The sequence below is a fragment of the Chlorocebus sabaeus genome, chromosome 21 (genome assembly GCF_047675955.1).
Source record: "Chlorocebus sabaeus isolate Y175 chromosome 21, mChlSab1.0.hap1, whole genome shotgun sequence".
Taxonomy (NCBI): Eukaryota; Metazoa; Chordata; class Mammalia; order Primates; family Cercopithecidae; genus Chlorocebus; species Chlorocebus sabaeus.
In genome coordinates this window covers 21764222-21791772 of record NC_132924.1, presented here as the reverse complement: position 1 = coordinate 21791772, position 27551 = coordinate 21764222, and the positions used below count along the sequence as shown (strand labels likewise).

Here is a 27551-nt window from a genome sequence, read left to right as displayed (position 1 = left end):
TTCAAATGAATATTGTAGATATTAGAGTTTAGTATTTGAAGCTATACTAAGAATACCTTATTGATAGTTTTATTTTTTAAAAGAGAAATTTACTTTTCATGGTTAGTACATAAAACACTGAAATTTTATACCATATTGGGTTGATTATTGTAATTACAATATTTCACACATTATCTCAATTTAAAAATTGATGTTTAACACAGGTAAAAATGATTTTTAAAAAATGTACATCTTTAAGTGTGACTGAAGTGAACTTATACTTAAATTTCTAATGTGTATTCAGATATTAAATATTCTTAATGAAAACCTTTCAAATTGCATTTTTAAACTTATGCACTTTGTTTTCATTATTATTTTACACAGGTTTTATTGTTATATTTACAGTTCTTTGTTTTTTTAACTCCCTAGAACCCTTTATTTAAACCAACTGTTGTGAGGATGTTCAGTGTATAAGACACAAAAAGGTAGAAATTTTCTGGCTAAAGTTTGAGTATATACCCAACTTGGCTTTCTTTGTGCCTGGTGGTAGTGAAATGACTTGTCTTATTAGAACTAATATGGGATTTCAAAATAAAATATTTTTGTGCAATAGTAGGTTTTATGTAAATAAAATATAGAATTAATTTTGCTTAATAAATCTTTAGTCCATTTACTCCATTCCTTTCTTGTCTTTATTTTTATATATATATATATCTCTGAAATAATATATTTAAAGAATTTTAAAATTATTTTATGACAGTTCTGTCATTTCTTTAGTATCACCATAATTTAATATAGTGAAACATCAGTTGATTGTAGTCTTAGGAATAGATGTTTACTTTCATTTAATCTTTGCTTTTTTCTGGTTAAAGGAATAAACAAAAACTCTCGTTTGAATTTTTCAGAGTAAAAAGTCTATGTTTTTAAATCTTGCAGTGCCTGTGACATAATTCTGGAAAGTATTTTCATTATATAGTGCTCTAGAGTAGAGGTTTATAAGTGATATGTTTTGGATCCATTCAAGTTCCATGAAACCCCTCAGAAAGTATGCTGTGGGCCGGACGCAGTGGCTCATGCTTTTACAAATCCCAACACTTTGGGAGGCAGAGGCGGGTGGATCACTTGAGGGTCAGCACTTGGAGACCAACGTGGCCAACATGGTGAAACCTCATCTCTACTAAAAATAGCTGAGCTTGGTGGTGCACGCCTGTAATCCCAGCTACTTGGAAGGCTGAGGCACAAGAATCACTTAAACCTGGGAGGTAGAGGTTGCAGTGAGCCAAGATTGCACCACTGTACTCCAGCAAGACTGTCTCCAAAAAAAGAAAGGAAGGAAGGAGGGAGGGAGGGACGAAGGAAGGAAAGAGAGACAGAGAGAGAGAGAAAGAGAAAGAAAGGAAAGAAAGTGTTCTGTGGATGGGGTTTTGTGATTGGACCTCCAGTCCTCTGTACTGACTTTCACCAGAGTTACTTGGTTTTTAGTTGTTTTAACTATTACATTTAAAATTAACATTTTATTTTAGGAAAGGGTTGTATGAGTTTTTTTTTTTTTTAAGTTTAAAACTGTTTTAAAGCTCAAAAGCTATACCCCTCATTTTGCATTTGAGAGAATTGAGACCCAGAAAGGGCTGAGTTACTTTCTTTTTAATTTTGAAATAGTATACATTGTGAAATGGCTACATTGAGCTAATTAATATGTATTACCCCACATATTTTGTGTGTGCCAACTCTTAAAAATCTACTCTCAACAGTTTTCAAGAATACATTGTTATTAAGTGTAGTTACCAAGTTGTACAATAAATCTCTTGAATTTACTTTTGTCTAACTGAACTTTTATATCCTTAGGCTACCATCTTCCCCCCATACTCTCTATGCCCAGCGTCTGGTAACTCCCAGCTCTCCTCCCTACCTCTATGAGCTGAGGGTTTTTGGATTTCACATATAAGTGAAATGATGAGTTATTTGTCTTAATGTGCCTGCCTTATTCCACTTAACACATTGCGCTTCACGTTCATCCATGTTGTCATAAATGACAGCATTTCCTTGTTTTTTTAAGACTTGAATAGTATTTCATTGTGCATATATGCCACATTTTCCTTTTTTTGTTTTGTTTTGTTTTGTTTTTTTGAGACGGAATCTCTGTTGCCCAGGCTGGAGTGCTGTGGCGCAGTCTCGGCTCCAGGATTCAAGTGATTCTCCTGTCTCAGCCTCCCGATCGCTGGGATTACAGGCCGCATTTTCTTTATCCGTTCATCTCTTAGTGGACACTTAACGTTGATTCCCTATCCTGGCTATTGTGAAGGGTTGAGTGACTTTAAAGATCAAAAAATGTTGGCAGAGCCAAGGGTGTATAGCTAAGTTTTCAATTCCCAATTTTTTATTCTTTCTATCATATATAATAGTGCCTCTTGGTAGAAGTTGAAAGAAAAAATTGATCTGAATGTATACTTAATCCAAAGCTTCACTTGAAGTATATATTTTTTTCTTCTGCTGTTTAAGAAGCATATGTATTTATTTTATTTGAGACAGAGTCTTGCTCTGTCACCCAGGCTGGAGTGCAGTGGCATGATCTCAGCTCACTGCAACCTCCGCCTCCCGGGTTCAAGCGATTCTCTGGCTTCAGCCTTCCGAGTAGCTGGGACTACAGACACGCACCACCATGCCCAGCTAATTTTTATATTTTTTAGTAGAGACAGGATTTCTCCATGTTGGCCAGGCTGGTCTTGAACTAGTGACCACAAGTGATCTGCCTGCCTTGGCCTCCCAAAGTGCTGGGATTACAGGCATGAGCCACCATGCCCAGCTGAGAAGCATATATATGACTAAATTAATGTGGCTATTATTTTGGGCAAGTTCTGGTTAATTAAGAATTCTAACTGCTAAGCTGGTTGAGATTTCACTGTAGTTAGATTTTGCTTAATATAAGTTTGTATCTGTCGTTAATTATGTAAATCCTTTTCTATGAAATGGAAAACAGCTAATTACCATTTTAATCTAATAGATTCTTGATATGCAGATATTTGTGCACATTTGGAATAGATATGTTTCAGAAAAGCTGATTATAAAGCCAAATTTTATATTATCAGGCTCAATTTTGCTATTCATTTTCATTTTAAAATATAATTTGGGTTCCAATGGAGTGCCAGGGGTGTGGCGTGTTCACTGGGCCATGGTCCCTGTTGCCCTGCGAGATTGATGTAGAAATTTTGAGTTTAGAGAACCAGAGTTTTAAAGTCCCATAACTTTGCATCTTTGGGTAATACATACTGAATTTTTCTGCTCAGTTAAATGTGTAAGAGGAAAATTCAGTCTGTCATTTTGTTTTAAGAGCAAATATCCTATCATTATGGGGTTTATATACTCCTTTAAAGCTTCTCTTTTTTTTTAAAGAGAATAATTATGATTTATTTAGAATCTCCTGGAGTAGGCTTAATATAATGGAATACCTTTAAAATACATATATTGCTCTAGTGAACCTTAATAGCATACTGATTTTAAAAGAAATCTACTTTTAACAGATTGTGTTGTCTCAAATTTTCTAGATATTTTTTGAGATAAATATACAACAAATGATTTTTCATTCATATTTCTGCTTCGTTATAGAGAGCCAGGTAGGGCCTTACTATAATACTCAAGCAAGTATAAAGTCACTTTGAAGTGTTTTTATATTCTAAGTAGTTAATATAGATCGAATAACTGAAGTGCTCAAGAATTTTGTGTAAGGTTTTTTGTTTGTAAATAGAGCAGATTTCAGCTTACCACTGTAATAGCATCAACCACAGCTCTCATTAGATTTTGGATGTTCCTTTTTTGAATTTGAGGAAAACTGGGTGGAGTTACAGCTAGCACTTGGGGGGTCTGTGGCCAATGTGGATCTGCTCTGTCATGTGCCTGTTATTGAAGAAAGAAGGAGAACCACTGGATTAAAAGTAGAGGGGAAAATTATTTCTTTCGATTTGAATCATTTTCTCATTTTGAACATTGGTATTTATACTTTGTCCCATTCTGCACTGGGAACTTTAAAACTTGAGAATAGAGGTTTTTACCCCATTTCTTCGTTTAACTGTTCATCTTGTAGTATCTTTTCTTAAGTATGGTTTTTCTGACAGCTACAGTGTTTCCTTCTTCTTAGTTTTTATTTTACCAAGTCATTGCTCAAGTGGTTTTCAAAAGGATGGAGTATTTTTCTCTTTTCATGTGACTGTCCTGTGTGAAAAAAATGTTTTCCATATTAATTGAAATTAGCTTCATTTTCTAGAGAAGAAACTATAATGTAACACTTTATTTATTTATTTATTTATTTATTTATGAGACAGAGTATCACTATGTCACTCAAACTGCAGTGCAGTGGCGTGATCTCGGCTCACTGCAACCTCCGCTTCCCCGATTTAAGCGATTCTCCTGCCTCAGCCTCCTGAGTAGCTGGGATTACAGGCACCTGCCACCATGCCCGGCTAATTTTTGTATTTTTAGTAGAGACGGGGTTTCACCATATTGGGCAGACTGGCCTCAAACTCCTGACCTCAAGTGATCTACCCACCTCTGCCTCCCAAAGTGCTAGGATTACAGGTGTGAGCCACTGTGCCCGGCCCTGAAAAATGTATCTTTAATAACGTTACTGTGATCAAAATAAAATAGTTTTTTAAACAATAACCAGAAAGCATACTACGTTTCTGTATGATGATCCAATAAGGAGAGAGAAGGGAAAAATGAAAAGGGCCTTAAAGTATTATGCTAGCTCACTAATACCACCCTCCCAAAACGCACACACCTTTTTGAAGGCAGTATCGCCATCTAGTGGCTTTTCAGAACATTGTTATTGAAAGCAAAACTAAATTTTCCCAAAGTTGAAGGTATTAATGAGAGAGGAAGGCAGAATTACCGTATTTTATTATTTTGTGTTTTATGTTCCTTAAAACATTGACTGCATTCATGGCAAGTGCTTGGTTGATTCTGATCTGGGAGAAGGTGATCCTCATCTGGAGGATCCTCCTGATATGGATGAGTGCAGGGAGCTTTGGGGATTCTGGGTAATAAAACAATCTTCTGAGAATCACTAGATAAAGATTGGAACCATGGTAATAAAAAAAAAATTAATAACAGATGAATGACAATAAATAATAAGATTAAATAAGCTTCAGGAAAGGAGATCTCATTTAGATCACTGACTTTTAACTGTAAGATCAAGATTAAATTGTTCTTTCTTCAGCTCTGATGGAGTAGTCTTCATTTTTGAGCATATAAAGTGGAAAGAATTCCCCCTTCCTTCTGTTGGGGGAGTGTCATCTAAGACATTACTGCCAAATACTTATAAAACTGAATTTCAATCCTTGGTCTTTCTTCTGGTCTCTAGACCTTTTGTTTATTAGAAATCTCTACCCAGGTGATCTGGGTACCCTAAATTAAACCTTTATCTATTTCATTCCCCAGAAAAATGTCCACTCCTTTTCCTTTATTTCCTGTTTTAGTTAAAGGTACCCAGTCACCTTCTCATATAGGCCATTGTAAATAGAATTATATTGGTTTTTCTGCCATCTGGTCTTTCTCCCTTATGTTCTTGTCTTCTGCCATTCCAGCCCCCCAGATAATAGCAATGTTGAACTATTTGTAGTTCCATAAACTTGCTGTGCTCTTGAGTGCCTTTGTGAATCTACATAAGCTTTCTTTTTGTATGTAATTATACTTGCCACCTGAGTTTGACAAATTTGTTTTTTTTCTTTCAGTGTGCAATTCAAGCCCTACCTCCTTTGAAATCTATCCCGAATCCCACAGGCATCATTGGGCACATCTTTTTTTATGTGTTTACAGTATATTATTCATCCTATGTATTATTTATAGTACATGATTATAATTTATATTACCACCTTTTTTTTTTTTTTTAAAGACAGAGTCTCGCTCTGTCGCCTAGGCTGGAGTGCAGTGGCGAGATCTTGGCTCACTGCATCCTCTGCCTCCCAGGTCAAGCAATCCTCTCACATCAGCCTCCTGAGAGGACTACAGTTGTGCACCCCAAGCCCGGCTAATTTTTGTATTTTTAGTAGAGATGGGGTTTTACCATGTTGGCCGGGCTGGTCTCGAACTCCTGACCTCAAGTGATCCACTTGCCTCAACCTTCCAAAGTGCTGGGATTACAGACGTGAGCCACCACACCCAGCCTACCACCATACTTAATTGCTCTAATAAGTGCAGTTATTAATTGCTCTATAAGTGTGTATTTTTGTTTCATTTAACCATCTGCTAGTGCTTACTTAGCACAGTGCCTAGCTCAGAGTTTCAATAAATAGTTATTGCTTATAAAGAAAGGAAAAGGAAAGAACAAACTTAACATTTGTGTACATTATTATACATAGTTTCCTTCACAAGAATTATTTTAAAAGAAGGTTGAGATGGATGATGTAGGTATCATTCTTATGCACATTTTAAAGATACAGAAACAAGTTTAGAAAACTTAAGTGCATTTTCAAGCACAACCAATACACAACCAATAAGTAGTAGAGCTCAGGATCTTTTGTCAGATTATTTTCATTATATGGGAGTGCTTCCCTGGTAAGACTCTGAATTCAGCCTTTATTTCCTAGAAGTGTCTTCCAGGTAGAGAACTCTAGGGGTCTCTCAAGTCTGCTTTAGAGGTACCATTAGGCTGATGACAATTTTTAGAGTTCTTTTGTAGTAAAGGGTCTGCTGAATTTTGCTTTTTGTCTTTGCATCCTCCAAATATAATATTTTTGACAAATGAGGTATGCTGTAGTTTTAATCTTCCAGCAGATTAGCAAGTTATGTGATATTTCTACTTCTGAATCTCCCTTAGTCATACTGGATTTAATTATATTTTAAGCAGTTTGAAAGCTCTTGAAATATCTAGTGAGAAATCTATAAACAAAAAATATTTTGATAGCAACAGATATTTAAAATTACTTGTAATTTTTCACATGAAAGTTTTATTAAAGTCTGATGATTTTAATTTTTTTTTTTTTTTTGAGACAGAGTTTCGCTCTTGTGCCCCAGTCTGGAGTGCAGTGGCACAATCTCGGCTCAACACAACCTCTGCCTCCTGAGTTCAAGCGATTCTCCTGCCTCAGTCTCCTAAGTAGCTGGGATTACAGGTGCCTGCCACCACACCCAGCAAATTTTTGTATTTTTAGTAGAGGCGGGGTTTCACCATGTTGTCCAGGCTGGTCTTGAACTCCTGAACTCAGGTGATCCGCCCGCCTTGGCCTCCCAAAGTGCTGGGATTACAGGGGTCAGCCACAGCACCTGGCCTCTGACTTTAAATTTTAATATTTGGTTAATCATTTAAGGTTCAAGGAAAAACAAAAGAAGGTGTTACTTTCCTGGCAGACAGACAAATAGTGTCTGCCTTCTTTTAAAAAATATTAATGGGATTTACAAATGAAAGTATTTAGCAGAAGGCCTGGCCTTGGTGGCTCTTGCCTTTAATCCTAGCACTTTGGAAGGCCAAGATGTGAGGATCGCTTAAGCCTAAAAGTTTGAGTCCAGCCTGGGCAACATAGTGAGATCTCTATTTAAAAAAAAAAAAAGTAAAAATTGAAATGCACAATAGTTAACGTTGAGACCATTATTTTTGGGTTATTTTACTTTACAAAGTTTAGTTTCTTGCCATCCAATAACAACTTATTGAAGTTACTAAATTTTGTTTTTCCAATTTAATGGCAGAAGGACTGTGTGTGTGTGTGTGTGTGTGTGTGTGTGTGTGTGTGTGTGTGTCTGGGTTATTGAGTTTATTGCTTGGAATTGATCTAATTATGTAAATAAACTGGAGTGGTTCATTTCATTTTTAGATTTTTCTTTTTTGTGTGATAACACCTAAGAACTTGACTATATGTTTTTCAGTCCTGTTTCTTTTTCATTGTGAGTTAATTTGCTTTTTGTGCAAATACTGGGTATAGACACATCACGAGAATGTAATTTGTTTTTTAATCCATGAAAGTAAAAAGCATCTTATATGTAGTGTCACATCAGTTTACTGCTTCTCTGTGTGATCTAAACAAGATCATCTCTACGATGTTGAAAATTGGTAGCCAAATCTAATAGAGCAAGGTTTAAATACTCATTTTTGAAGATTCTGGATGGTTTTTTTTTCTCCTTTTTTTCTTTTTTTTTTTTTGAGACAGAGTCTTGCTCCGTTGACCAGGCTAGGATGCAGTGGTGTCATTTAGGTTCACTGCTACCTCTGCCTCCTGGGTTCAAGTAATTGTCATGCCTCAGCCTTCTGAGCAGCTGGGATTACAGACATGCACCGTGATACCTGGCTAATTTGTTTTGTATTTTTAGTAGAGACGGGGTTTCACCATGTTGGCCAGGCTGGTTCCGAACTCCTGGGCTCAAGCAATCCTTATGCCTCCACCTCCCAAAGTGCTGGGATTACAGGCATGAGCCACCACGCCCGGATGGATTTTCTTTTATTTGTCTATCTTTGGATAATGTATTTTCATATTACAACGTGGTTTAATTTTTCTGGGCTTTAAATTTCCTGGAGCCAAAACATAGTTTCAGTCTCTTTTACTTTTGTCTTTACATTTGTAAACGGTTAACCAGATTTAGTATTAACATCCTAATCATTACATAGATTGATTTTTGTTTTATTGTCTACTGTATTACTGAATTGGGCGGTACTTGAAATTGTCCTTACTCTCTTCTAACTCCACTTACCTTGGAACTTGCTTTTATGATTAAATACTTCTGTCTGCTCACTTTCTCAGTATTTGCTTCTTTTTCATTAGAGAGGTAGAAAGTGAGGCATGGTACCTATTTTGCAAAATTTTTGAATAAATCATCGGATGTTTTTCCTTGTCCTTAGTAATGGTCATTTTCATTGTCTTTTGTCATTGTTACCTTTTAAAAGCTTTTTAAAAAATAGTTTATTAAAAATATTTAAAATACAATTAAAGCACCACTAACTTCTTTAAAGTTTTCTTGCCAGCTCTGTTCTCTCCCTGGCTTTATCCCCTTCCTCTGGGAAATGAATATTTGCTCACCTTCCTCAGGGAACTGAAAGTTTAGTGTGATTGGAACAAAAACCAAATTATAATGGATTTTATAGACCTTGTGTAGATATTCTCTAGATGGAAGCAATGTGTACTATAGGCATAACATACTCATGTTTTATTTCATACTATCACTTTGATTGCACTTTGGAAAGTGGTTTGGCCTTACAAATCTGGCAGCAAGAACAATCACTTAAAAAAGCTGTTGCAGTAAATCTAAATAGGATGATTATTGCTAGAGCCAAGGAATGGGTACAAGTATTGGAAAGACAGATTAATTATATCATAAGGATATAGAATTGTTAGAACTTGATGGTTGCATGTGTTGTGAGATACATCCCTGCCTCTACCCCTTACTGTAAGGTTTCTGCTTAAGCAACTGGATGAATGATTTGTTGGTTAGGATAGTCTAAACTTTTGTAACAAAGAGAACCACAAAAGTTAGTGGCTTAAAGAATGGGAAGTTTATATATGTATTTCTCACTTAATAATCTTGAGTGGTGGCTGGACGTGGTGGCTCACGCCTGTAATCCCAGCACTTTGGGAGGCCAAGGCAGACGGATCACCTGAGGTCAGGAGTTCAAGACCAGCCTGGTCAACATGGTGAAACCGCATCTCTACTAAAACTATAAAAATTAGCTGGGTGTGGTGGCAGACACCTGTAATCCCAGCTACTTGGGAGGCTGAGGCAGGAGAATTGCTTGAACCTAGGAGGTGAAGGTTGCAGTGAGCTGAGATCACGCCACTCACTCCAGCCTGGGTGACAAGAGCAAAACTGTCTCAAAAGAAAAAAAAGAAAAAATATTGAGTGGTTGTCGGTTACCTTAGCGCACAATTAAGAATATTTAACCATATCACCAAGTCAAATGGTGACTGCTTCAATATAGCTATTCAGAGAAGTAGATTGGAAGATCTGCCATCTTCTACATGTGCCTTCCAAGACTGGTGCCAGAAGTGAGAAAAGAGGAAGGAGGAGAGTAATGAGCCGGGCCTAGAAATGACACTTACCACACATGCTTATGTTCCACTGGAGAGCACTTGGTCATGTGGCCACACCTAACTGCAGTGAGGATGGGAGATGTAGCGGAGTTGGACAACTGCCATAGAAGGGAGGAATAACAGATTTTTAGAGGACAGCTATGAGTATCTGCCACGAATGGTGAGGCTGTTTGCTGAGACAGTAAAGAACAGAGATGCAGTTTGTAGTAAAAGGTAATAATGTAGGTACTTAGAGGACTTCTAAATTTGCCTGTGATAATAAGAATGGGCAAGTAAGACAGTTGATCTTAGTAAGATGACAGCATCAGTTGGGAAAAAATTGGTTTTGTTTCTCTATAGCACGGTGATGATAGAGGAATTTAAAAAGTTATTTTTCTTGGAAGATATCAAAAGGAGGAAAACGAGTTCAAGATTCTGTTTATTGCTATGTAGTTATGGTATATGAAAGTATTAATAAGTTAGGCAATGCATATGTAGGGTGAGGAATTTAAAATAGCTAAGTGCTACAAAGCAAATAATGACTATAGTGTCAAAGTAGGGGTGGTAGTGGCTGATTGGGTAATTTTCATTAGGGTAGTTAAGATAGACCTCTTTTAGGAAGTAAATTGGAGCTAAGACCAGAGTGATGAGAAAGGGAAAACTTAATGAAGACCTGGGCCAAGAACATTCCAAATACAAAGGAGAAGGAACTCAGTACTGCCTGGGAACAGACTTGGGAAGTTTAAGGTCAAAAGTTGCCCAGTGTAATAGGAGGTAAGATCTTCGGTGTACAGTCCTATCAACTGAAGTAAAGTTTAAATTTTATTTGATTGCACTGGGAAATCACTGGGCAGTTTTAAGCAAGTAGGTGATACCTGGTTTTATGCTTAATAAAAAAACTGAAAAGAAGTTAAGGGTAGCTGGGCATGGTGGTACACGCCTGTAATCCAAGCTACTCCACAGGCAGGAGAATTGCTTGAATCCAGGAGGCAGAGGTTGCAGTGAGCCAAGATTGCGCCACTGCATTCCATTTGGGGCAACAGAGCGAGACTCTGTCTCAAAATAAAATAAAATAAAATAAAAACAAAAACGGGTGAGGGGGGTGCAATGAGAGATGGAGGCCAGGAAACCAGTTAAGATATTGTTGTGGTCATACCAGTGAAAAGAATAATGACTTGGACTAGGTATTTGGATTGGGGATCTATTTTGGATGAAGAATTGGCGGAAGTTGTTTGGAAATCTGAGGAAAAGATGAATCAAGAATGACACCTGGATTTTTGACGTCAAAAGCTGGGTAGGTGTTAGAAAATGGATCCCAGATTTCTTTTGTAGGTTTGGTAAATTGTTCTGCAGTGGATTGTGAATGTCATAAAGATGACATGCCATTTTGTGTGTATGATGAATTTAGTTTACTGAAGACTGTCTTTGTCTCAAAACAGTATAAATTATAGTATAAAAGAAGTACATGGGAGCGTTGCCTTCAAGCAGGAGGAAAGAAGTACAGACTTTATCATATGTTGTTGGAAAAATGAAGCATTTTAGAGCTAGTTTAGGTATTTTATATGATTTTTTTTTTCACTTAGAATGGTCTTTAACAAAGGCAGCAACCCTGCTTTATAAATTTTAACTGGGATTTTCCAGAACCCCCAAATACTTCAAGGATCTAGGATTTTGTGCTGTTTTTCTATATATATCTAGACCAATAGGAGGTTGAAACACATGCCAGCAGAGGGGCACACTCCTTATTGCACTGCTTGGTTTGTTGTGGATACAGTGCAGCTTATCAGGCCTGAAGGCAGGGAAGGCCATAACCGTATGTCATCTTACCTGCCCTAAATCTCTGGAATTCCTGGGATTGTTTTCTGTTTTGTTTTGTTTTTTGAGACAGAATCTCGTTCTGTCGCCTGGGCTGGAGTGCTGTGGTGCGATCTCGGCTCACTGCAACCTCTGCCTCCAAGGTTTAAGCAGTTCTCTGCCTCAGCCTCCCAATTAGCTGGGATTACAGATGCGTGCCACCATACCTGGCTAATTTTTGTATTTTCAGTAGAGACAGGGTTTTACCATCTTGGCCAGGCAGGTCTTGAATTCCTGACCTCATGATCCACCCACCTTGGCCTCACAAAGTGCTGGGATTACAGGCATGAGCCACTGCGCCCAGCCTTCTTGGGATTGTTTAGGGGCAAAGTATTGGAATCTATCAGTGAACAGATAGTCTTTGATCTCTACTCCGCTGACACTTCTTTGAGTGTAAAAATACTTTTTAGAGTATGGTACTTTTTGTTTTATAAAAAGTATGTATCAGTCTGAATGCTTGTTTGCTTCATAAATCAAAGAATTTCCATACTTTCGAAATCACATTAAGTGTTTTCAAATTCAACTTCCTAGGTTAAATTTTACAGTTGAATGTTTTCTCTCAATCTTTGCCTGGTTCTTATTTCCTGTCTAACAGAAACTAAGCATTTGGAAAGGCCATTAAGTAGTATACATTAAATATTTTTCTGTACAGTTAGAAATATATTTCATGTGATTTTGTGTTTAATCATTTTTGAAAATTTACTATTTTCATGTCTGAATTAATAAAAAATTATAACAATAAATTGTAGTTTTAACTGCTACGGTGACTGCTAAATATTGCATTAGATGATGCTACATATTGCCTAGAATTTGATATACAATATCTACAATAATTTTTTATTTAGATATTCCTTTTTAGACACCTGAATTTGTTTAATTTCTCTACAATTCAGCATACTTTTAATTTTTAAGATGTTTTTAAAAATACAAGACACTAAAAATATTTTTTAAAATAAAATAAAAATTAACTATTTGCAGATAGATTTATATAAATTTAAACATTTCCTTGAGCCTAGTTATCCAGTTGCACTTCTATAACACCATTGTATAGGTTTGATATACTCATAGATCCTTAACATGTTTGAGAAATTAGTTGTCATAATTTTTACAAATTTTGTTATTCCACCCAGTTAATCATGTGCCATCTAAAGTTAGAGGGCCATATGCATTAAGGTGCCTGACCTGTGCCCAGCATTGTTCTGGGCTTTGTGTGTGGGTTTCATAATAAAGAATGTTACAAGACTTTTTAACTTTCTAGGAAAATAAAAATAGGGAGTTCAAGACAGGTAAGTATGATGTAAATTTAAGAATGTGAAGATAAATATATTTTTAATAGAGATTAGACTTTATGAATTTGCATCTTTTACTGTGTTGTAAAGGAAGTATAGCACTTGAATGAGAAAAATAGGGAAAGGATTATATTCAAAGCGGGTAAAGCAGCTGGGCTCAGTGGGTCACACCTGTAATCCCAGCACTTTGGGAGGCCAAGGTGGGCAGATCACCTGAGGTCAGGAGACCAGCCTGGCCAACATGGTGAAACCCCATCTCTACTAAAAGGACAAAAATTAGCCAGGCGTGGTGGTGGGTGCCTGTAATCCCAGCTACTCAGGAGGCTGAGACAGGAGAATCGCTTGAACTCCAGCCTGGGCGATAAGAGTGAGACTGTCTTAAAAAAAAAAAAAAAAAAAAAAAAAAAGGTAAAGCATAAAGAGGTGAGCATGGTTTTAAAGAATTATTAAATTCAGCTTAACTAGAGTAGCTAAAATTTAAAAGACTTGCTCATTATGTGAAGATAAGTGATTCCAATAAACAAGCAAAAATCACTGAGAAAAGTACATTAATAATGTAAGAAAAACCTAATCTTAATTTACTATTAAAAATATTCATCTTATACTATCCTCTTTTTGCAATTTTTACCAAAGTCAAATGTTTTTGCTGGCTTTGGAGCACTGTTAAGTAGAGTCTTATCTGTGTTAATCCTAGAATGCCCAGATGGATAGTTTTATAATACTAGTGCTTAAATTATTTGGAGAAATTTGGCTGGATGGGGGCAGCCTGGAACTGCAAATCTATAGGTGGCAAGAGGGAATTGCTTTCTAAATTGAATGCTCCATTTCCTTAACAAGACTGGTCCAGGACCAAGCCAAGCTTAAATAAATGGGCTTGGAATACAGCCTTTCTGGGGAATGTGCTGTGTCTTTTGAGTCCTTGTGATTTGGAAAACATCTGAATATAAAGAGATGTTTATGATTGATCTGAATACATATGTGATCTTCCTGAAGTAAGTAACTACAGATCAGCCAAAGAACCTCCTCTGACTACTTAGGATTCTCTTGAAGCGTGTCAATCAGCTAGAATGTGACCATTTTCTGAGCGTTTACATTTCTGAGCATTACATTCTCTGAACACTTTACATTGCCAGATAGTTTGTGCTGTGATAGTCAAACCTGACCCTATTATAACTTGACTAAATAATCTTTTCTGTGGCAAATAAAGAGGTAGCAGTATATTTATGTCCTCTTTTCCGAAGGTAATAAAGGAATTATTTGATAAATTACCATATGTATTGCTACTTTGCAGAGTAGACCTCAAGTACTATAGTCTGCATTTCTGTGCTTTTTTCTATTCACATACACCAGTGGGTATGTAAATCAGTGAAAAATTGCCAAAAATATGATCATTTGAAAACTCTTGTTAGGTGGTCTCTATTTGAATTATATGTTGTCATCCATTAGTAATTTACAAGATTTGATCAGAACCAGTCAACGCTCTTTAAATCAGTTAATCCCATTAAAGGTTTTTATGGAAAGGAAAAACAGTGCTCAACAATTGAGTTGATACTAAAGCTTTGCTTTGACCAAATTGCAGTTAATACCAGTCAACTACTATTTTTTGAGAGGGAGTCTCACCCTGTCCTCCAGGCTGGAGTGCAGTGGCATTCTCGGCTCACTGCAAGCTCCGCCTCCTGGGTTCACGTCATTCTTCTGCCTCAGCCTCCCAAATAGCTGGGACTACAGGCACCCGTCACCACACCCCCTAATTTTTTTTTAGTAGAGTCGGGGTTTCACCGTGTTAGCCAGGATGGTCTCCATCTCCTGACCTGGTGATCCGCCCACCTCGACCTCCCAAAGTGCTGGGATTACAGGCACGAGCCACCGCACCCAGCTTACCAGTCAACTACTTTTTATTTTTATCTTCATATATTAAGGGAATTTTTAGTTAAACAGGTTGCCCTCACATATATTTTATGATTATATATTAGATGCCTTTGGATGTCTGTATTTTTTAGTAGGCAGATGAAAGTGTTTTTAGTAGCCGGGCACGGTGGCTTACGCCTGTAATCCCAGCACTTTGGGAGGCCGAGGCGGACGGATCACGAGGTCAGGAGATCAAGACCATCCTGGCTAACACGGTGAAAACCCGTCTCTACTAAAAATACAAAAAATTAGCCGGGCGTGGTGGCAGGCGCCTGTAGTCCCAGCTACTCGGGAGGCTGAGGCAGGAGAATGGCGTGAACCCAGGAGGCAGAGCTTGCAGTGAGCCGAGATCGTGCCACTGCACTCCAGCCTAGGAGACAGAGCAAGACTTCGTCTCAAAAAAAAAAAAAAAAAAGTGTTTTTAGTTAGGATTATAGGATTACTTTAATAAACAAAATAATATTTCCTCAGAAAATCTCTCTTATTCCAACAAATACTAACTCTAAAGACTGTTCTCTGTGTTTTTTAGTCGGCCGTATACTAACAAGGTAATTACTTTATGGTACCGTCCACCTGAACTGCTGCTGGGAGAAGAACGATACACACCAGCCATTGATGTATGGAGCTGTGGGTAAGATAACCTTATTTACTGGTTTATTTTACTTGAAACTTTTGTTAGTGAATTAAAATAGATCATTTGGTAATGATGGGTATTTTTTCCATTAGCTGTATCCTTGGCGAACTCTTCACTAAAAAACCTATATTTCAAGCAAATCAGGAACTTGCACAGCTAGAATTAATAAGGTAAGCTGCTGATTATAATATTGGTGGGAGTTGGGAGAGTGTCAAACTCCTCAGGAAATTTAAACTCTGTCAAGCTTGTCTTTTCTCTTGTTAGTTCTCTGGAGGGCTTATGACTGCTAAATGGAGGACAAACTGAAATGTAGGCACTTTGATACTTGTTCCAGTGAAATTAAGGATATCGAAGCCCCTTGGTGGGTGTGTGTATATGGATACATGTGTGAGTGCATGTGTGTGTTTTTTTAAATCAAAGGACTTGAGGCCCAAAAGATAAGACTGTAAAGGAAGAGTAAATGTAGGAGAGAATGAATGGTAGATAATGTATTTTTTAATTATGACAGAAATGAAAAATTAATGTTTTGGGGTATTGTTAAAAAATACTCTATTGTAAATACACGTATGTTTTTATGTGTATTTACATGTGTCTATATATGTGTGTATATACACTAAAATACATGCATATACCCTCTAGCATAGGCCTTCATTATTTGGAGCCTATCATAGGACCTAGTTCATAAGCAATTACTCATACATTTTTGTCACTTTTCTTTTTATCTTTTATTTTATTTTATTGTTTTATGTTTTTGAGATGGAGTCTCTGTCACCTAGGCTGGAGTGCAGTGGCACAATCTCCACTCACTGCAACCTCTGCCTTCTGGGTTCAAGCAATTTTCCTGCCTCAGCCTCCCGAGTAGCTCAGATTACGGGTGCCCACCACCACACCCAGCTAATTTTTGTATTTTTAGTAGAGACGGGGTTTCACCATGTTGGCCAGGCTGGTCTTGAACTTCCGACCTCAGGTAATCCCCCCACCTTGTTCTCCCAAAGTGCTAGTATTACAGGCGTGAGCCACCTCATCCAGCCCATCTTATATTTTAAAATAATTTTAATTTTAAAAATGGGCTTTGTTTCGGGCACAGTGTCTCATGCCTGTAATCCCAGCACTTTGGGAGGCCTAGGTAGGTGGATCACCTGAGGTTGGGAGTTCAAGACCAGCCTGACCAACATGGAGAAACCCCGTCTCTACTGAAAATACAAAATTAGCAGGGCGTGGTGGCGCATGCCTGTAATCCCAACTACTTGGGAGGCTGAGGCAGGAGAATCGTTTAAACCCAGGAGGCGAAGGTTGCAGTGAGCCGAGATTGTGCCACAGCACTGTAGCCTGGGTAAGAAGAGCAAAATTGTCTTCAGTTTCATATGTAATAATGTAAACGTGCAACTTATAAAATTTCCATGACAGTTTCAAAATACATATGAAGTTTTTTAGGAAAGAGATATTGGTAGGGGGCACAGATTTACAGAATTTTACTTTCCCGACTGAACAAAATGAGCATAAAGCAACAAATAGTAACCAGAGAAGGACCTCAGCATGCCCTGGACCTCAGCATCAGATCATAAACAGACAAATTGAATCAAACTAAAAATCTTACTATTGCCCTTTTTGATGGTTAGGCAAGGTTTTTACTGTAGGGCACAGCAGGGAAAGATTAGTTCCCTGGTTAGAGCCTGCTTCTTCTCTTGGGGATAACTTGGCTATAATCAGAAGTACCCAAAACCAGAAACTAGTAGTGCTTCAACTCCAGAGCAGCGAGTTGCCTCACCTTTAAATGGAAGCATAGAACTAATTATGTCCAGACTTCACTGAGGGTATCCATGCACAGAACTTTTAATAAAATTACAAAAAAGGAGAAGGAAAGGAAGGAGTTCACCTGAAACATAGAAAACTTTTATGTGACTTTTTTTTTTTTTTTTTTTTTTTTTTTGAGACAGGATCTCACTTTGTTGCCTAGGCTGGAGTGCATTGGGGCAGTCATGGCTCACTGCAGCCTTGACCTCCTGCCTCAGCCTTCTAAGTAGCTGGGACCACAGGCATGCACCACCATGCTGGGTGATTTTTGTTTTTTTTTTTTTAGAGACTGGATTTCTCTATGTTGCCCAGGCTGGTCTCCAACTCTTGGGCTCAAGCGATCGTCCTGTCTCAGCCTCCCAAAATGTGTCTTACCTTTTTAATTGTGCGACAGACAAGTAAAAAGGGTTAAGAGCAACTGATACTCTTGGAAAAAAGAAATATACCTTTCAATGCTAATTGAGCATTTACAAAAGTTAGTTATATATTAGTAGAGGAAGAAACTCCAAAACGTTGAAATACTCTAGGCTAAATTCTCTAAAATAGAATAAAACTAGAAGTTAATATAAAAATGGAAACAACAAAGTCTCTTAACTATCTGAAAAATTTACATATGCTAAAAAATCTTGGATTACAGAAAAATCAAACTTTAAGACAGGGGTGTCCAGTCTTTTGGTTTCCCTGGACCACATTCGAAGAAGAATAGTTGTCTTGGACCACTCATAAAATACAGTAACACTGATGATGGCTGATTGATAGACTAAAACAAAAAAAAAAAAAATGCAAAAAAAAACCTCATAATATTTTAAGAAAGTATGAATTTGTGTTGGGCTGCATTCAAAGCCATCCTGGGTTGCATGCAGCCCATGGGCTACGGGTTGGACAAGCTTGCTTTAGAACATCTAGGTTCAAAAAGAGTGATAAGTATAAAAATCCATGGACTCACCCTGTGCTTAGGAGAAAATCACAACCTTAAATATACTACTAAATAAGAAAAGGAAAGCAAATTAATTAAGCATTCTACAGAAAAATTAGACAAAAGCAGCAAAATAAACTAAGGAAAAAAAATGAATTATAATACATAAAATGTAGAATTTATGAAGAAATCTGTGATCTGGTCTTGGGTTTATTCACACATATATACAATATAAATGAATCTAGTTTGACTTCATATGAAAAGAGAGTATAAAGAAATTGAATGAATGAGTGTGGTGGCTCATGCCTGTAATCCCCGCATTTTGGGAGGCCGAGGCAGGATCACTCGAGCCAGGATCACTTGAGCCCAGGAGTTATGACCAGCTTGAGCAACACAGTTAGAACTTGTCTCTACAAATTAAAACAAATAAATAAAAACAACAACAAATTAGCTAGTCATTGGGGTGTGAGCATGTGGTCTGTACTACTCGTGAAGCTGAGGCGAGAGGATTACTTGAGCCCAGAAAGTCGAGACTGCCGTGAGCTGATGGCACCACTGCATTCCAGCCTGGTTGACAGAATGAGACCCTATCTCCAAAACAAAGAACCAGCCCTAGTATTTTCTTTGATAAATTATTGCACATCTTTTAGAAACCAATACTTGTAATGTTCTTTAAACTATTCCAGAACATAAGAATAGTGCAGTAGAAGCTTTCTTACTCAGTCTTCTCTTGAAGAGTCTTATTAGATTAATTGATGCTCTTCATTCCCTCTGTAAAGAAAAACTGACTTGATAAAATGGCAAGCTGAATGCTTATAGCTAGTAGGCTATCATTTTCTAGTAAGACTATGTATTTATCCCACCAGTTGAAGAGTATGCTGAACAGGAGGTGGTTGTTAGTTTTCAAATTTTATGCTAACTTTTTATTATTATAATTACATAGTTTAATTAAGCATAGATACAGTGCTTTACAAAAACTTTAAGACATTGCTGTCTAATTGGGGTGGACAAGTAATTGTGTAAGTTAGAAAAGTCATAAAAATCTAAGATGTGGCATTAGATTGCTTTGAAAGTGTTTTTAATTTCTAGATTTATTTAAAGAAATCAAAACTAAAAATCTGTGATGATGTGTTATGCGTGTGGTTTGTTCAAGAGAGCTAGTACAGAATTCCATTCGGGAATCCTCTGTTCAAAGAGAAAGCCTTGGCCTTTGTCAGAAGATGGGAAAACAAATGTACATTTATAAACTTTCAGTTAAAATAAAATGTTTAAATTATGTATCTGTGTATCTTTTTTTTTTAACGATTCCTTCTAACCTTTTTTTAAACGAGTCATTCTAACCCCCCCCCTTTTTTAAAAAACTTAACCAGCCAACTTTCTTGGTCCTGATTGTATTGGAAACTAGGGCTTGTATTAAAGATAGTTAACATCTATTTAGTTTATATACAATATCAGCATTATTCTAAGAGTTTCACTTGAATTTTCTCAGTTAAGCTTCATAACAACTCTATGTCTCCTCTTTATAGTTGAGAAAACTGAACCTTAGAGAGGTGAAGAATTTGTCCAGGGTCATATAACTAGCAAGTGGTAAAACTGAGATTTAAACACTGCTAGGTGTTACCTTAGGATCTACACTTTTAACCATTACTCCAAACTACAGGCTGGGTGCGGTGGCTCACGCCTGTAATCACAGAACTTTGGGAGGCCGGGACAGGTGGATCACTTGAGCCCAGGAGTTCAAGACCAGACTGGGCAATATGGCAAAACCCTGTCTATACTAAAAACAAAAATTAGCTGGGTGTCGTAGCACACACCTGTAATCCCAGCTCCTTGGGAGGCTGAGGCACGAGAATTGCTTGAACCTGGGAGGCAGAGGTTGCAGTGAGCCAAGATAGCACCACTCCACTCCAGCCTGGGTGACAGAGTGAGAATTGGTCTCAAAAAATAAATAAATAAACTAAATAGGAAATAAAACTACCTGGAATCTTTTCTTTTATAAAATCAATATGATACACATATCAGTACTTGACAAAGACAGCATGAAAGTTTTTATAAGATATTAGGCTGTGCACGGTGGCTCACGCCTGTAATCCCAGCACTTTGGGAGGCCGAGGTGGGAGGGTCTCTTGAGGCCAGGAGCCCAAAATCAAGCCTGGCCAACATGGTGAACCCCCCTGCCCCGTATCTACTAAAAATATAAAAATTAGGCTGGGCGTGGTGGCTCATGCCTGTAATCCCAACACTTTGGGAGGCTGAGGTGGGTGGGTCACTTGAGGTCAGGAGTTCGAGACCAGCCTGGCCAGCATGGCAAAACCCTATCTCTACTAAAATTACAAAAACTAACTGGGCGTGGTGGTACGCACCTGTAGTCCCAGCTCCTCAGGAGGCTGAAGCATTAAATTGCTTGAATCCAGAAGGCAGAGGTTGCAGTGAGCTGAGATTGCTCCACTGAGCTCCAGCCTGGGTGAAAGAGAGACTCTGTCTCAAAAAAAAAAAAAAAAAAGAAAAATTTTATGAGATATTAATCCAAGAATTCTAAGGGAGGTATTAACAAATAGTATCCAGCTTTTTATCAAAAAGTTAACTTGCAGAAGATGATGAGAGGTAAGATGATATAGAGGGTCAAGAAAGGTATCTCCCATAAAATGACATTTGAGCAGAGATCCGAATGAAGAAATGGCAAAATAATAAAGACTCTGAGGCATGAGTGTATTTGTTTTTTTTTTTTTAGGAATATGTTTTCAGTGAACCATATGCGGGGGAAAGCTTGATTTATCCATTTTATAGCATACTGTACAGTTACTAAAAAGGAAATAATTGGTCAGGCACGGTAGCTCACGCCTGTGATCCCAACACTTTGGGAGGCCAAGGCGGGTGGATCACTTGAGGTCAAGTTCAGGACCAGCCTTGCCAACATGGTGAATCCCTGTGTCTACTAAAAATACAAAAATTAGCTGGGCTCAGTGGTGTACGCCTGTAATCCCAGCTACTTGGGAGACTGAGGCAGAAGCCAGAGGTTGCAGTGAGCCGAGATTGTGCCACTGCACTCCAGCCTGGGTGACAGAGTGAGACTATGTCTCAAAAAAGAAAAAAAAAAAAAAAAAAAAAGGAAATAGTTGATTTGGAGATAAAGAAATGGAAAAGCAGCATAAATAGTTACAGAACGCTATATTGAGATTGATGTCATTTAGGTAACACGAAAGACTCAAATTGTTCATCTGAACATGGAACTTTCAAGAAGAGTAGGGAGGAGAAATTTTTATTTTCTAGTTTATATATTTCAGCATGTTTTTGTTTTGTTAAGACATTTATAGTTTTATAAAGAGATTCTCTGGGCACAGTGGCTCACATCTGTAATCTCAGCACTTTGGAAGGCCAAGGCAGGTGGATCACTAGAGCCCGGGAGTTTGAGACCAGCCTGGGCAACGTGACCAAACCCTGTCTCTACAAAAAATACAAAAATCAGCTGGGTGTGGTAGCACACACCTATAGCCCAAGCTATTGGGAGGCTGCGGTACAAGGATCACTTGAACCCAGGGAGGTCGAGGCTGTAGTGAACTGTGATTGTACCACTGCCCTTTAATCTGGGCAACAGAGCAAGAGCTTGTCTCAAAAAACAGAAACAAAACGAAAAATAAAAACATGCTTCAATTTTGATTTTGTAGCATTAATTTCTTTTTAAACACGAGGAAATGAAGTTTCTGATAAACAAATCTGAGTATAATGAGGCAACGGAGTATACTGAAAAGTGTGTGGCCTTTAGAATCTTACAGACTTGGGTTCTAATGCCAGCTCAGCTACTTCCTTCTCTTATGGTTTAGGGTAAATCCCATATGCTCGAAGTTTATTTCTTCAAAAGTAAAAGAGGACTAATAACATGCTTAGGGTTGTAAGAATTAAATGTAAATAAGTTTTCAGTACATATTTCTTCCCTCACCTTATTTGCAGTAATGCTAGGTGGTTTCTCTAATCTGTAGGCTCAGGAATGGTGAGACCTAGTGTCAGTATTGTACAAATACATGTAAAACTGATCAAGAGTGATAACACTAATCAGGATTCGCTTTAAATGGCTTTACACCATGGTGATTGAGTTATTTTATTTATAATTTGCTTTGTTCCAGAAAGTATTTCAGGCAGATTACAAATATTTTATAATAGAAGTAGCATAGATTAAAAAGTGATGGAGGGAGAGGCCGGGCACAGTGGCTCATACCTGTAATCCCAGCACTTTGGGCGGCCGAGGCGGACAGGTCATGAGGTCAGGAGACCGAGACTATCCTGGCTAACACGGTAAAACCCCATCTTTACCAAAATTAAAAACAAAAAAAAAAAAAAAGAAAAAAGACCGGGCATGGTGGTGGGTACCTGTAGTCCCAGCTACTCAGGAGGCTGAGGCAGGAGAATGATGTGAACCCAGGAGGCGGAGCTTGCAGTGAGCCGAGATGGCACCAGTGCACTCCAGCCTGGGTGACAGAGCGAGACTCTGTCTCAAAAATAAATAAGTAAATAAAAAAACAATTAGCTGAGTGTGGTGGCACACACCTGTAATCCCAGGTACTTGGGAGGCTGAGGCGGGAGAACTGCTTGAACTTGGGAGGTGGAGGTTGCAGTGAGTGGAGATTGTGCCACTGCACTCCAGCCTGGGTGACAGAATAAGACTCCATCTCTGCCGAGCCTAGTCTCAGTTTGCCAGTCCAAAAAAAAAAAAAAAAAAAAGTGATGGAGGGCACGATGACTCACACCAGTAATCCCAGCACTTTGGGAGGCTGAGGCTGGTGGTTTACTTGAAGTCAGGAGTTTGAGACCAGCCTGGCTAACATGGTGAAACCCCATCTCTACAAAAATGCAAAATTAGCGGGGCGTGGTAGCTAGCACCTGTAATCCCAGCTTCTAGGGAGGCTGAGGCAGGAGAATCGCTTGAACCTGGAAGGTGGAGGTTGCATTGAGCCAAGATCGTGCCACTGCACTCCAGCCTGGGCAACAGAGTGAGACTCTGTCTCAAAAAACAAAACAAAAAGTGATGGAGGAAGAGAATGGAAAACAAACATTGGGACAAAATGGGATGAATGAAGGCAGAAATCTCTGTGTAACCATACATATACACATATGTGTGTGTGTGTGTGTGTGTGTGTATTTAATTTTTTTAAACATGAGGATCACATTAAGCCTTATAACAGTCAGCTAAAGAGCCTTTATATCATACAATGTACATTGTTTATGAGATAAAAATAATTATAATCAGTGAAGAAATTGAAAGTAGATTAGAATTAAATGAATCTTTTCTCTGACTCTCTGCCACCTCATGCAGTACACACAAAGCCTCAGGCCTAGGTGGTTCACACAGGTGAAATTTTTTAAACTTTAAAGGAGTAGATTTTGGTTGTACCAGATGATAGGTAAAGAAGGAAACTTCCCATATTGAAAAAAATGAAGCATGTATGCCTTCATAAACCAATACCATAAAATATTCTGTAGAGTTGTGCTTCTCAAACTTTTTGGTCTCAGAACTTCTTTGCGCTCAAATTATTAAAGATCCCAAGAGTTTTTGTATCTACTGAGATTTACCATATTAGAAACTAAAGATATTTATGAATCCATTTTAACACAATATTTTAACATGTTTTAAAGTCTATAAAGTCTATAGTTTCTAAAATAAAAGTTGTTGGAATGAGTGGCAGATCTATCTGGTTTAATAGACATGACACTTGGATCCTCATATCTGTGATGTGCTGTTTTCAGTAGCCTTTTTGGATAACGGTGCATGTTCTTAGAAACCACAAAAATTAGATGATTGGTAGTTTTTTACAGGTTGTAATGTGTAATCTGAAATCATATGAAGGAATATTTTATACTGTGCTATATTGAAATCCATTGTTCTGTCTTGCACTTTGAATGGATCTTTTATCTGTGATGATTTTGTGACATTATGCATTGGTCATTTGAAAAATGCTGCTTCACTGAATTGAACAGATCTTCCACATGTAACATTTTATATTATATAATTTGTACCACCACTGATCTCATCAGAAAAGCTTTTCAGTATTGTGAAGCTGTTAAGCTGACGGTGGAGGATATAAGTTTTCTAATCTAATTTCTCTAGAAAGTTCAAATTGTATAATTGACAATAAATACTGTTGTTTTCCTTCAAGTGACAAGCTGACTTTGTTCCTATTTGAGAAAATGTCTGGAAAATACCCAAGTATGAATGACTGCAGTGTGTTAGTTGTCTTTGTCGGTAAAAATAGAGGTCCATGAAAAAAGCAGCTACCTCAGTTTGTAAGTCAAATCATTGCACAGGCACATCTTCTCAAGATAACTATCATATTTTATTGTACAGTAGAAGCGCTTATGAGTATTTCTCATTTCATTGCAGAGAATATTAAAAAGATACATACTCAAGTGTCAGAATTAAATGCCATTAACAATTTGTACTGCTTCAACAAGTACATTCTTTTTTTGAGACAGAGTCTCGTTCTGTCACCCAGGCTGGAGTGCAGTGGTATAATCTCAGCTCACTGCAACTTCCGCCTCCCGGGTTCAAGCAATTCTTGTGCCTCAGCCTCCTGAGTAGCTGGAACTACAGGTGCACCACCACACCCGGCTAATTTTTGTATTTTTAGTAGAGACAGGCTTTTGCCATGCTGGCCAGGTTGGTGTCGAACTTATGACTTCAGGTAATCTGCCGACCTTGGCCTCCCAAGTGCTGGAATTACAGGCATGAGCCACTGCGCCTTGCCTAACAAGTACGTTCTTATTTGAAACTGGCTTTTCTCCCCACCCTGAAATTTGCATGATAATGAAGAGTACATCCTGTTAATATAGTTTGTTGCCACTGAGTTGAATCATTTTAAGGTGCTGGTGGTTTTACCACTGTTTTTGTACCATTAGTGCAAATCAACACATGGAAAAAGTCAAATAATGGCTTAGTAATAACTTTGATCTGCCAGACCTTGAAGTGTCTAGGGAACACTCAATGGTCCTTGGACCCCACTTGTGAAAACTGTTGCTGTGTGTCAGTCTTACGTACGAATACTTATGTACAACATCTGACTTAACAAATAGAAAATACAGCATTACACTAAAATAATGGTACTTTTATTAGGCTCAGATGGTTTTCTTCCTTTGAATATAATGATGAATATGTATTAGGAAAGCTGTTGATATAATTCACATTAGTAGCCCTGGAGAAAATGCAGATGATGGTGGTTACAGAAGTTCTAAAAAATCAAAACTGATAAAACTAAAGCACTCTTAGAATGTAAAAGCCACAAAAATTAAAATCCATAGTAGAGAAGAATAAATGAATGCTTCCTTAACAGGAAATATGTGTGAATTTGTATGTATATATGTGAGTATATTTCTGTTATGTGTTTTTCAAACCCAAAGAAATAATTCCTCCCAGGACTGACCAATGAATGTGCTCCCATTAAAATCAGAAAATGAAGTTACCCAATGTTGTGTACTGGCATTATCATTTTAACATTGTTTAGGAATTGCCACATAATATAACATACCACAGTGATAAAGATACATTTGAAAAAATATAGATGATTCCAACATGGGTTATATGATTTATATACCTGGAATACCTCAAAGAAACACCTGCTAGAACTGGTAGGAACCCTGCAATCTCAGATGGCTTCCTATTATTAAGTTTTTGTTTGCAGCCAGGAATGATGACTCACACCTGTAATCCTAGCACTTTGGGAGGCTGAGATGGGAGGATTGCTGGAGTCCAGGAGGTCAAGGTTGTACTGAGCCTTGTTTGCACCCCTGCACTCCAGCCTGGGTGACAGAGTGAGACTTTGTCTCAGAAAAAATAAAGAAAAAAAAGAATGTAAAATTTCAAACCTTTCCTGTCATAAAGCTTTTCTTTCTTTTCTTTTTCTTTTCCTCTCCTTTCTCCTTTCTCCTTTTCCTTCCTTCCTTCCTCCTTCCCTCCCTCCCTCCCTCCCTCCTTTCCTTCCTTCTGACAGAGCCTTGCTCTGTTGCCAGGCTGGAGTGCAATGGCGCAGTCTCGGCTCACTGCAACCTCCGCCTCCCAGGTTCAAGCGGTTCTCCTGCCTCAGCCTCCTGAGTAACTGGGACTACAGGTGCACGCCACCACACCCAGCTAATTTTTGTATTTTTGGTAGAGACAGGGTTTCACCATGTTGGCCAGGATGGCCTTGATATCTTGACCTTGTAATCTGCCCACCTCAGCCTCCCAAAGTGCTGGGATTACAGGCATGAGCCACTGTGCCCAACCTTTCTTTCTTTTTTTCTTTTTTAGACAAAGTTTTGCTGTCTGTCACCCAGGCTAAAGAAGTGCAGTGGCCTGATCTCAGCTCACTGCAACCTCCACCTTCCAGGTTCAAGTGATTCTCCTGCCTCAGCCTTACAAGTAGCTGGGATTACAGTTGTGCGCCACCATGCCCAGCTAAGTTTTGTGTTTTTAGTAGAGATGGGGTTTCCCATCTTGCCAAGCCTAGTCTCAAACTCCTGGGCTCAAGCAATCCACCCGCCTCGGCCTTCCAAAGTGCTGTGATTAAAGGCATGAGCCACCATGCCTGGTCAAGCTTTTCCAATTAATTGCTTAGAAAATATAATGGGCTTGGGCTGGGTGCGGTGGGTGGCTCATGCCTGTAATCCCAGCACTTTGGGAGGCTGAGGTGGCTGGATCACTAGGTCAGGAGATCAAGACCATCCTGACTAACATGGTGAAGCCCCGTGTCTACTAAAAATACAAGAAAATTAGCCAGGTGTGGTGGCGGGCACCTGTAGTCCCAGGTACTTCGGAGGCTGAGGCAGGAGAATGGTGTGAACCCAGGAGGCGGAGCTCACAGTGAGCCGAGATGGTGCCACTGCACTCCAGCCTGGGCGACAGAGCGAGACTCATCTCAAAAAAAAAAGGAAAGAAAGAAAGAAAATACAGTGGGCTAAAAACATGTTTAAGGCTGGGCTCAGTGGCTTATGCCTGTAATCCCAATACTTTGATAGACTGAGACAGGAGGATCACTTGAGGCTAGGAGTTTGAGACCAGCCTGGGTCTCAAATTAGATGGATATAGTGGCATATGCCTGTAGTCTCAGCTATTTGGTAAGCTGAGGCAGGAGGATCATTCGAGACCAGGAGGTTGAGGCTGCAGGGAGCTATGATTGCGCCACTGAACTCCAGCCTGGGGTAGCAGCGGAACCCTGTGTCTTTTTTTTTTT

The 27551-nt window shown here is 38.4% G+C and overlaps 1 protein-coding gene across 2 annotated transcripts in view; it reads left to right on the top strand.

The window, feature by feature from the left end:
- Positions 1-27551, top strand: part of CDK13 (cyclin dependent kinase 13) — a 137759-nt gene that overhangs the window by 87826 nt on the left and 22382 nt on the right. For both annotated transcript variants that reach the window (XM_073008945.1, XM_073008944.1), the window contains exons 8-9: positions 15543-15644; positions 15740-15817. In XM_073008945.1, coding sequence (XP_072865046.1) covers positions 15543-15644; positions 15740-15817 — 180 coding nt within the window. The remainder of the gene's footprint in view (positions 1-15542; positions 15645-15739; positions 15818-27551) is intronic.